The sequence below is a fragment of the Mytilus trossulus genome, chromosome 2 (assembly GCF_036588685.1).
Source record: "Mytilus trossulus isolate FHL-02 chromosome 2, PNRI_Mtr1.1.1.hap1, whole genome shotgun sequence".
NCBI classification, from domain to species: Eukaryota; Metazoa; Mollusca; class Bivalvia; order Mytilida; family Mytilidae; genus Mytilus; species Mytilus trossulus.
In genome coordinates this window covers 51,693,194-51,705,299 of record NC_086374.1, presented here as the reverse complement: position 1 = coordinate 51,705,299, position 12,106 = coordinate 51,693,194, and the positions used below count along the sequence as shown (strand labels likewise).

At 30.9% G+C, this 12,106-nt stretch overlaps 1 protein-coding gene across 1 annotated transcript; it reads right to left on the bottom strand.

Moving 5' to 3' along the window:
• Nucleotides 1–10,226: 10,226 nt before the first annotated feature.
• Nucleotides 10,227–11,033, bottom strand: LOC134705211 (uncharacterized). Its single transcript, XM_063563976.1, has one exon. It carries the CDS (start codon nucleotides 11,011–11,013, stop codon nucleotides 10,486–10,488), a length of 528 nt encoding a protein of 175 aa, XP_063420046.1. The 5' UTR covers nucleotides 11,014–11,033; the 3' UTR covers nucleotides 10,227–10,485.
• Nucleotides 11,034–12,106: the final 1,073 nt, after the last annotated feature.

The window sequence follows — 12,106 nt, the reverse complement described above, 5'->3', positions numbered from 1 at the left end:
GTTTAATAATAGTTTACAAAATTTTAGATGCACTTTTTCTATAATATCAGTATTACTAAAACCCCAAATATCACACCCATACAGGAGAATTGGCTTCACAATTTTATCAAAAAGATCATATTGTGATTTCACTGACAAGTTGTGCAACCTCCCATTTTTCAATACTTCATACATTGCTTTATTTGCTTTTCAACTAAAATCTTCTTAGCACTCATAAAGCTACCTGTTCTTGAAAAATTCAACCCAAGATATGTCAATTCATTGACTATCTCCAATGCATTTCCGTCATATATAAAGTTAATATTTTTGGGTAATCTACCACCAGAAAAAAATATTATCTTAGTCTTACTTGCGTTAACTTTTAATTTCCAGGTACTGCAATATTCAAAGAATATATCTAATTGCAACTGTAGATTGGATGCATTATCCGAAAATAACACTGTATCATCTGCGTATAATAACACAAACAGTTTTAAGTAGATATCAAACTCATTCTCTATTTCATCAGTAATACAATTTAAACCACATACATTTCAGTTTTCTTCAATAAACTGTTGAAGGTCGTTCAAATACAATGAAAATAAAAAAAAAGAGACATATTTTCACCCTGTCTTACACCGATATTGCATGAAAAGTATTCTGACATTTAACTATTATACGAGATTTAATACCAGTGTACATATTAAAAATTACATTAAACATTTTACCGTTAATATCATTCACAAGTAATTTATGCCAAAGACCCTTTCTCCAAACAGTATCAAAGGCTTTAGCAAACTCTACGAATACACAGAACAGTTTCTTTTTCTTATTTTTCGTGATACTAATAAGCATGTAGATAACAAATAAATTATCTGTAGTAGAATAACCTTCTCTGAAACCAGCTTGATTCGGACATAGTAAACAAAAATCATCGGAAATTTATTCAAACGTGAATTCAAAATAGAAGTAAATAATTTCCCAAAGCAGCTTATAACTGTTATAGGTCTAAAATTGCTAGGATCCTGTTTGTTAATAAAGGTATTAAATTTCCAGAAAGCCAATTTTCAGGGATAGTTCCACTGTCAAATATAATATTAAAAAGTTTCACAAACACCTGTGACATAACACTAAAAGAGTGTTTTAAATATTCATTTACAATCATATCATCACCAGAGGATTTATTATTTTTTTAACTTTCTCAAAGATTTTTCAATTTCCTCTTCTGTAATAGGTGAATTTAATATAACATTTAAATCTTTTACATTGTTCTGATTTTCTAAAACAATCTCTTCATCTTCAGAATTTCCTGTATTTAAATTCTTAAAATAATCAAACAAAATATAAATATGTACATGGGCCGGTTTCACGAAGCTATCCTAAGACATGTCATAAGATATATCTTAGGACCTGTCTTATGATCCTCTTATGATTATCCTAGGAAATATCTCAGACCTCGTCTCGAAGCTATCTTAGGATAATCTTAGCTAAGACATCATAAACCTGTCGCAAGTTCTTTATATTTTCAAATATGAATATGATTTACGGTAGTATGTCTTACCATAAATTATTCTAAACGTATTGATTAATATAATGACATGATTTGCAAAATAAAAATAGAAAAATAAAAGCAATTTATAAATTATCTTCAAACAATAAACATCAATACAAATATGGAATTTTTAAATGCAAAACTAAGAAAAAAAAATATAAAATGATGACATTATTTTATCGGTACAAGTGAGTTAAATTCAATTTTGACACTATTGGTTATAAAAGGTTACGGGATAAAATCGTGCAATCTTATATCAATACATCGAATTTTCATTGTTGACAAATCATGATAATCCGTCAATCTAGAAAGATAACGTTTTAAGCAGGGACAGGAGAAAAGATAATTTGGTTATAATAAGATATTTTTTTCAAAATTAATATAACAAATGAGTTTTATTTATATAAATACACGTATAACTGTCCTAAGACCATCATAAGACACCTCTCGCGTTGTCCTAACTTTATGACCAACTTTAAGAGATGTCCTAATTTATGACCACTTTGTGAAACCCACTTAGGACTAAGACATGTCGTAAGACCATCCTAAGACATGTCTTAGTCCTAAGACAGCTTCGTGAAACTGGGCCATGGATTGTTTCCCCTTTTACCACCGTTCAAAATCTTCCAGTATTCTTTCGGGTTAATCGATTTTAAGTTTTCTATCTTGTGTCTAATTTGCTTTCTATGTTTACGAATGCTCTTATCCATTACTCGCTTTTTTTAGTTTCAGTCAGAAGTGATAATTTAATTTAGAATAAAAGATAAGAGAAAAATATAAAACAGAAACCTTAGGAATGTTAATCTTTCAAAATATCTTTTTCGTGCATGAGTTATTTTTTGTTTTGTTTTGAGCAGTCTTAAAAGAAACTTTTATTACTTTTTTCCTGTTATGTCAATTTATTGGGGGAGGTTGTATATTTATTTCCCATATAACAGGCAGAGGTTTGACAATCATGCATGTCACCCGTAATTACATTTACATGTACAAATTTCCCTATTTGGATCCAGATTTAAAAACAGAATGAAGAGGGTTTCTCCTGTTTCTTAGCGAGTAAGCAAACATTTAGTATTTCCGACAATGTACATGTATTGTTTATATCCTACAATTTAAATCTGGCTTTAAGGTTTAAACTCTGATTTGTGTATTTAATTATTTTGAAAGCAAAATGAAAAGTATGTCATATCAATAACCATGATGAAATAATTGTTTTTCCATTATTTAATCGTGCATTATTTGTGTATTGGATTACTTAATTTTCATCTCTATTTGTTTACTGACACATGACGAAATAGTTAAATTTAATTATTTTACAAAACCGTTGTCATTATCAAAAGATTAAAATCGACTGATTAAATGAATATGAGAGTTCAATTATTATCGGCGATGTCGAAATTAGCCGTCAGTAATAAACCAGGGGCGGATCCAGAACCTTGATGTCTGGGGGGGCACCATGAAACCAAAATTTTAGATTTTTTAGAGATGTATATACGGTATATGCGAGTGTGAGTGTTTTGTTTTTTGGTTGTTGCTTTTTTTTCTAAAGGGGGGGGGGGGGGGGTTAGATCATCGTTTCTATATCTCTATATTTTTAGATCTTTGTTTTTACTATTTCACTTTATACTTTCTTTTCCTGCCAATTGATCTTTATTATATTTGTCCTCAACATGCATCAAACATTTGCCACTGGACGTTAAACAACATACAATCAATCAATATTTTCTTCATCACCTCTATATTTTTTTGGTCTTGCTCTTTAGACTTACTTTTTTGTACATTATTCTAATATCTGTAAAACACCTTCATATCCTTACAAATGGTGACCTTTTTTCAGCCTCATAAATGTACATGGCAATTGAAACAAGAAAAATAAACAAATATAACTGTATGCTCGGGCATTCAAAGAAATGAATAAGTCCCAGATTCAGTTACAAAATAGATCTTAGGAAAATAATTTAGCATTTTATTAATGTTTTTTTTATAAGAAAATGTCAATTCATCATGTTTTTCCTAGACCGGTGAAAAAAGGGGGGGGGGGGGGGACAAATCGTCGATTTCCCTTGAACATAAGAGGAAAGGAAATAGGACATTCCATTTAAAAAACAAACGTGTATGGTATAAAAAAACAAATGATTTGATTTGTTGCTGAATAAATTCACAAAAAGACAGTTTTGAAGAGAGAAAAAACATAAATTCTAAATAAAATGGTATTGTGAGTACTGTATTTTGGAATGGAGAGAAACTAAGTACCTAAATATAGATGTGTACCAATATAATCGACATTAAACATATAATTTGTACCTATTCTTTAAAAACACAGATCAGAAGTTTCACCTGGTAATCGATCTTAATCTGTATTGTATTATAAACCAATAAAAATTCGTACTATTCCAATCAACATGTAAATGTATTTTCCATAATTTAAGCTTGCAAAGAGACATTAAAAACACACAAAGGTGTCAATATTTACACACCCATCGATAAGTTGTCATAAATCACGCATGTGGACGCTGGCATTAATTAACGGCCAGTTTAAGAAGTCAAATCAAGCTGTGATTCATTTCCGCTCTAGATAAGAAGATTCAGTAGCAATAAAATTATGTTAGAAATTATTTTTTGGTGACCTGAACTGGGGGGGGGGGGGGGGCACGTGCCCCCTGTGCCCCCCGGTAAATCCGCCACTGTAAACAGTCAGTTAGCGTCAAAACAGCTAACAAATGTGTTTATTAAGTATGTTTAAAGTATATGATGTATATTGTATCTAATCAGCCCTTCTGTAATTCACAGTTTTTTTCTTGATTTATTCAACAAATTTCCCTTGTCCAGGTGTCAATAACGATGATGTCCACACCATAAGTAGTTTGTTAATTGCGTGCGTGTGCAGAACGTCGCCCCTCTTCTAAAAAAGGACGGTATAAAAACTATTTTTCATATAAAATCTTGCAAACGATTGTAGTCCAATTATAACACTCGTTACATTGTTCTTTGGTATGTTTAGAATCCGTAATAAACCTTAATTATCTGGAAAATGAGATAATGAATTATCTGACGGTCTTTTTAAAAAATAATCTGGCAAACGATTGTCGTCCAATCAGAACACTCGTTACATTATTCTTTGGTATATTTAAAACTAAATTATCTGGAAAATGAATTATCTGAAATTCAGATAATCAATTATCTGGAGATAAATTAGGATTATCTGAAAATCGTTCAGATAAACCTAGCTTTTCTTAATATTTTCAAATAAACCGGGATTTTCTCCAGATAATGAATTTTCTGTATTATCTGAGATAAACTAGGATTTTTTCGAATTTGAATTAAGCTGAGATAATCTAAGTTTATCTGAGATAAACCGGGATTATCTCAGATAAACCTAATTTATCTGAGATAATCTAAGATTAATTAATAAAAGTGGTTCAGGCGTGCCATACATGTGGATACTTCGTTAAATGAAAACATTTCACAATCCCTGAAACATTGGGTTTCGACCCTGCTGTTTCCACTGACGCTGTCTGACTCCCTTTTAAAATTATTTTTTTATACTTAATACCGAATACAGCTAATAAAATCATGAATGTCAAACATTTTGTTTTCAAATTATAGAAAAGAAAGTCCCTTCTAGTAAAACGCAATACATAAATTATGTAGAGTTGTTATAGTTCTTAGTAAACATAAACATAAAAAAAGTTACAATATATGCATTGTTTTAAAACTGCAAAGCAGCAACAAATGGTATAACGATAAAACATATACAATTGTAACCTGATAATTTCTGTCGTTACATGTATATAAGGTCATTTCATTACTATTTATGTTTTTCTTTGCATTTTTAATTCAAAACGGCAAATCCCTTATCAAATAGCAAAAGCTAAAACCTATTCCTGAGTTGATGCATACAATTTCTTATGTAGTAAAATAATGGTATGTTATACCTGGTTTTATGGCTAGCTAAACCTCTTACTTGACGGTTGAATAAATTCCTTTATATTGACAACAAAGCATGATTAAACAAATAGATATAATACATGTAATTGGTAAACATGTCAAAATGAGGCACAACAGTCAACAATGTGTTATAACCATAAAAAATAAAATGACGTATAGACAAAGCGCATACGCAAAAAAAATAAATGAAAAGAATACAAGAAATGACCATAGAACATTAACACAATAGCGGGATATAGAAATACATAGCCCTGCCAAAGGGATATTACCAACAATGGACTTAAATGTAAACATCATAACGAAATAAGAAATAAAATAACTATAACATTTCAATCAGATGTTACACAACGTCAGTACCTATAATCTATACTTACACGTTGTTCAGCATAAGTAAACACATCTTTTATCAGATTGCCACTCTTTTCATTTTTTTTTTAATATGTGAAGGATTGAACTGTTATTTAGGTCATTTTTCATCTGTTTTGGGTTTTATAAATCCTTTGCTTTTGTCGTGGGCTTTCGGACTTCATGATAAACGTAAATCCAGAGAAGCGCATCGGACGCATCAAGTTTATAACGTGTTGTTTACTTTTTTAGATTTGATATTAGAATTTAAATTCAACATGACTGCAAGATGAAGTTGAAGAAATTTGCAATCGCTTGACATTTATAATACATGAACTGACACATTTCATAGTGAACCCGAATATCGAGCATTGAGTAGATACTTTCTTTTAGTCAATGTTATAATTCTTATTTGCTTATACGTATGTAAATGGCGTATGAGAACTTTTGCCTATATGAAAAATGAAGTGAACGTGATAACGCTGTTTATCGTCCTTCCCTACGCCTATATTACCTTGCTCTGTCGCTCCGTTATTCTCGTATCAACACTTCAAAACGAGACCAGGCATTATCGGCGACGTCAAAATGTGAGAGAAGAAGTTATCAGAGACGTCACAATGCGAGAGGAGACATTATCAAGCTTGCTCTCGTCAAGCGTAAAACTGTCTTAGGACGAGAGAAAAGACCAGTAATAGAACGACAAACAGATAATCGGGGTTTCTTCGTATAGATATCGTAAAATATCAGCCGCTCAACACAATGTGGAACTTATTAGCTCGTTCGCTGCTCTCACTCGCCAAAAAAAGGTTCACATTGTGGCTCGCGGCTGATATTTTACGATATCAATGTGAAGAAAACCTTATAATCTATAATTCTTTAATTTTGAAATTTCCGTTCCATTCCACTAAATACCAATTCCTTGGTACTTTGCGGAGCGGAACGGAACGAAATAACTGATTTAAAAGGTTAAAATCACAATCAATATTTCTTAGATATCACAATGAATAAAAGGAGTGAGACGTTGTTCTCTAACCTGCCAATGCATCAAATTCATGATATTAATTTATCAGGATATCACTACACGATATTTCTTGACGTTATATATTATTGTCTTTTTGAGGGAATTGTATGCGACTGTCATACAAAATTTAGCTAGCTATAAAACCAGGTGTATATACCATTTACTACATCAGAAAATGCCTGTACAACTCAGGAAATATGAGTTTTTGATTTTGCCTTTTGATTACGGACTTTCTGTTTTGAATTTTCCATGGAGTTTCGTATTTTTGTATTTTTTTTTACTGAAAACCGTAAACAGAGAAATTTAAAGCTAATTGTTTTAATGATTTTCGAAATTTTGCATCATCCCTACAATACATTACATTCCGTTCCGTTCCGTTCCGTACCAATAGCCTTTTATTATTAATTATTTATATTCGTCGCGTATCCTGTACAGATACACTGAATGTTTTTATGAAATAACTTCAAACGTTACAATATTGATCTATAATTTTTTAAAACACACTCATGTCGACTGGATAAAACTAGATAAGAATTATATTTGAAGTTCTTGACGTTTTTTTTTATATACACAGAAAAAAAAACCATTCTACCTCTTTTCGCATTTTGTGCTAGTATTTGAAATGGAGTAGTCATATTCTAACTAAACACAAAAGATATCAAAACATAAAAAAGGTTCTTCTAATCGACTATATTCGTCAATCCTCCATGATTCTGTAATGGGGAGTACCCAAATTGCATCCATGCATAAATTCATTTCCTTAAAAATAGGATATCAGATGTTTTGTTCTATTTCTTTAAATATTTAGACAAATTTGACATGCTAACTATTCTTTTTTTAAGAAATGGATGCTAATAACATATTATTTTCTCTCATTTTTAAAAGATGACTCTTTGTGAACTTTGGCATGCAACATTTCCGTAGATTTTACCTTTTCAGTAAATAATTTATCTGTTGAGATAAATATACTGTTAAAGTTTTGTTCATATTTAAATAATTTACTTATACAAATTTTCTAGTCTCAAATAAAACTTGTAAGATTTCCGCAGCTATGATCAACTATTTTTGTTCAGTAGGTGCAATGTGGGCATAGTTACATTAGATTTTGAGAATTTTTAGATATATCTCGTAACCTTATATCAATAAATACATGTAAGTGTAAGTAAGTGTTAACTTGATATACATATTACGTCTCAAGAGTACATGGCTAAAATTATTGAGCTTTGTTGATTAAGCAACGGTTTATATATAGATATTTTTGTTTGGCATGTGAACTTCCCTAGATGTTTTCGTGTTTTAATTTGATATATATATATAATAGCTCATTTTTTAAATCTTTTTATTTTGTAAATTCAACACAATTAGGTGTAGGGTTTGTTTGTCATAGATTTACGTATTACTGTCAATAAGCTATAACAATACATGAATATTCATTTGTTCAATAAAACTTCATAATACGCTCAACTAATCATGCTAAGTAACATGATGGAAATTTTGGTTTCCTATGATCTTCAATATCGTGCTTTACTTAATTCTTTTGTTTTTAAATATTCGAGCGTCACTTGTGAGTCTTTTGTGAGAAAAACGCGCGTATGGCATACACACTTTTAAGCCGTGTATCTATGATGAGTTTTATAGCATTATTAAAGTATGAACAAAATATTGCACAACGAGGAAGTTGATAATAGATCATAATAATAAGCTTGCGAAAATAATCTTATTACAACAATTCAGACTTGCGTTACAGTTACACAAATGTACATTATACTTGTATTCTATAAGAATATTAATTTGAAAGGATTGTGCGATGAACCTCACGTTTTAAATGAACAAATAAGTTATATTTACTGTATTTCACAATCAATACCAATAAGGTAATTATATATATATATATATCTATAGAATGTTAAATGCTATGGCTGGCTTAGTCATGTGGATACTTCGTTGAGGCATCTAGTTTAAAAATGTGTGCGATGACCCACGAAACCAACCATAGAATTTGGCTTATAACTCTGAAATTAAAGCATTTATAACAAACCTTACAAGGGTTTAAATTGTTTATCAAGTCAATATCTATGAAATTTTCAGATGAATTGGACAACTGGTTGTTGGGTTGCTGCCCCCCTCAATTGGTAATTTTTAAGGAAATTTTGCCGTTTTTGGTTATTAGCTTGAATACTATTACAGATAGAGATGAACTGTAAACAGCAACAATGTTCAGCAAAGTAAGATCTACAAATAAGTGTCTAAATGAGTTATTGTCCTTTATAGTAAATTTTTAATATTTTTCATTAATTTTCAACAAATAATAAGTTTTTACAGAATATTTTCCGCTGTAACTATTGAAAGGGCCAAGTTTATTACAGATAGAGACAATTGTAAGTAGCAGGAATGTTCAGTAAATTAAGATCTACAAACAAATCACTATCACCAAAACACAATTTTGTCAAAAATCCATCTGTGTCCTTTGTTTGATATGCACATAGACCAAGGTGAGCGACACAGGTTCTTACGAGCATCTAGTTTTATTTACTCCTTATCGTTTTTTTTTTAATTGGACCAAGTTAGTATTCTTTCTTATTTCTTATGCAAATCTCTGTTTTATACCATAAGTAATACTCAATAAAATTGAGAATGGAAATGGGGAATGTGTCAAAGAGACAACAACCCAACCAAATAAAAAACAACAGCAGAAGGTCACCAACAGGTCTACAATGTAGCGAGAAATTCCCGCACCCGGAGGTGTCCTTCAGCTGGCCCCTAAACAAATATATACTAGTCCAGTGATAATGAACGCCATACTAATTTGTCCATTCTCAATCTTATCTGGAAGTTTTTCTGATTAACATAAATCCAGATTTTTTTTTAAAATAAACTATAAAACAGGCAGTAAATCATGTACAAAATGTATATGATGGCATTATTAATGTTTTCTATTTTTTGTCGAATCAAAAATAAAATATGTCAGTTGACTGGTTATATTTGTATCTAGCTATTGAATCAACGAATGCCACATGTATATGCATTTAGCTTCTGAATCCACTAGTTTTATTTCTTTTGCTTGAGGTACATCTTGCATGGCACAATCATTTTACACGATGGAAACAGAAGCTGTATATCGAACGTAAACACACATTTCCTCAATATTTTCTTGGTTTATTTTAATTATTCAGAGAGAAGTCCTGCATGTGATGTTCAGCTGGAATGTCAGGATTAACATCAGAAGACAATATAAAACTTAACTTAATTTTAACTGCATCTTGCAGTCATTATTTTCATGCATCTGTATCTATATCATTCTACTGTCTGCAAGAAGATTGAAACATGAGATATAATTTTGAAATTTAATAATAATAAAAATAAGATATATAAAGGCATTTAAAGAGTAAAAACATAGAACAAATGATATTTAAGATTACCATATATCACAATACTTTTAATAGCACTACAAAAATATAGCTAATTTAAAAATTTAACCATCTGTAATTTCACTTTCAAGTCAAAATCATATATTATATTTGACCGTGTCCTTTTCCAGTTGAATTTGTTTAACAAGATTTATTGTATAAGTTCAAGGCAATGGAAACATGTGTTTCGTCCATAGCAGAAATATTATAACTGGACGTAAACATGTACTTAAAGTTTATTTTTTTACGCTAAGTGCCGACATGTCATCCGACAAGGAAGAAACCAAATCCTCGGATTCTGAATAGTCTGACGGATCATAGTTATCTGATGCCACTTCATCTAGTATAATCTCGATACATTTGGCCGGTATGGTGCCTGCGACAAGAACTTCTTCATATTTTTTCGCCCAGTTACGAAACATACTGTTGTATTTTGGATTCTCTGGATCTTTTGGAATATACTTATCCAACACTGCAGGATCTGAAAGATCGATAATTTTGACATTCGTCAGCTTTTTAACATTTATCTGCACAATTCTGTATGTCTTCTGAGCAATCTTCTTCTTCTTGTTTCGGTCTTTTGCTAGACCTAAAAACGTCTTCGCAGCTTCAAGAGTTGCAGTAGTCGAAATATATTGAGAAACCTTCTTGCCCGCAATGTGCGAGCTTGGAGTTATGTTTGCCTCGGGATTTCTGGCTTTAAGACCTTCTGCTGTATTTTCGTCATCTCTCAACACACGGTAAATGTAGTCTTGCATAGGCATATTTTTGGTTTCCAGATATTCAGTACTGTTAAAAATAAGAAAGCGTTTAAAAGTCTTTTTTGATACATCAGTCTTCAAGTACAACTACATGACTGCTATAACTATATTTTGACTATTTGACGGATTATGTCTGTTTTGTTCACGCATTGATCAGTGTAAACAAATAACAGAGTTTGATACGACTGTCATACAAGTGAGAGGTTAAGCGCTAGAAAACTTGATTCAATCCACCATTTTCTACATTTGGAAATTCCTGTACCAAGTCAGGATTATGCCAGTTGTCCTTTCGCTTGATGTGTTTTATCATTTGATTTCAGTGCCATTTGATTAGGGACCGTCGTTTTGAATTTTCCTCGGAGTACAGTATTTTGGGATTTTTACTTTTTTTCTATTATTTATATTTTCGCATGTCAAGTACTAGTAATCATTATGTGCATTTGTATCATATTATGATCAGAAAGAACTTCTGTAACATATAAAAAGACCAAATGTGAATATCTGTGCACATATGCATGTACACGACAATAGTCATAATGAATATAGTTGGTTCAATGTACTATGTATCTCGTAGTAGCTTTGTTTGGTCAATGAGTACAAATCTCGGTTTTTTTTAAAACTCATATAGATACATTTGTCATACAGTATCAGGACTTAATTTACTGTCTCGTAGTTATTAAGACTGGACCTGTAACTCTGCCGTAGTTTGGCTTTGGGTGGGACGTTTTGGCTGTGAATAATAGAAATGAAGTTTCTATATTTTAATCTGCCGCAACACCGAAGTCATGTATTACAATTAACAATACATAATAATATATATACAAACATAACAAATATAGATAAAGAATAATTGAAGAAGTTTCCATAATATGAATATAAATAAGCGGTTGATCTTATGAGGTTAACATCCTAAATCATGTAAATAAGTTGTCCATTTAAACTTGATAATAGAAAGAGAAATAATGTTCTAGTTTATTCAATTAAATATTGCCTTAATTGTTTATCTGATATTGACACAACTTTGCATAAACACTCAAACCAAGTAATTTAATAATTTGAATTAACTTTGCTTTTGAATAAATAATAATATAAAAAT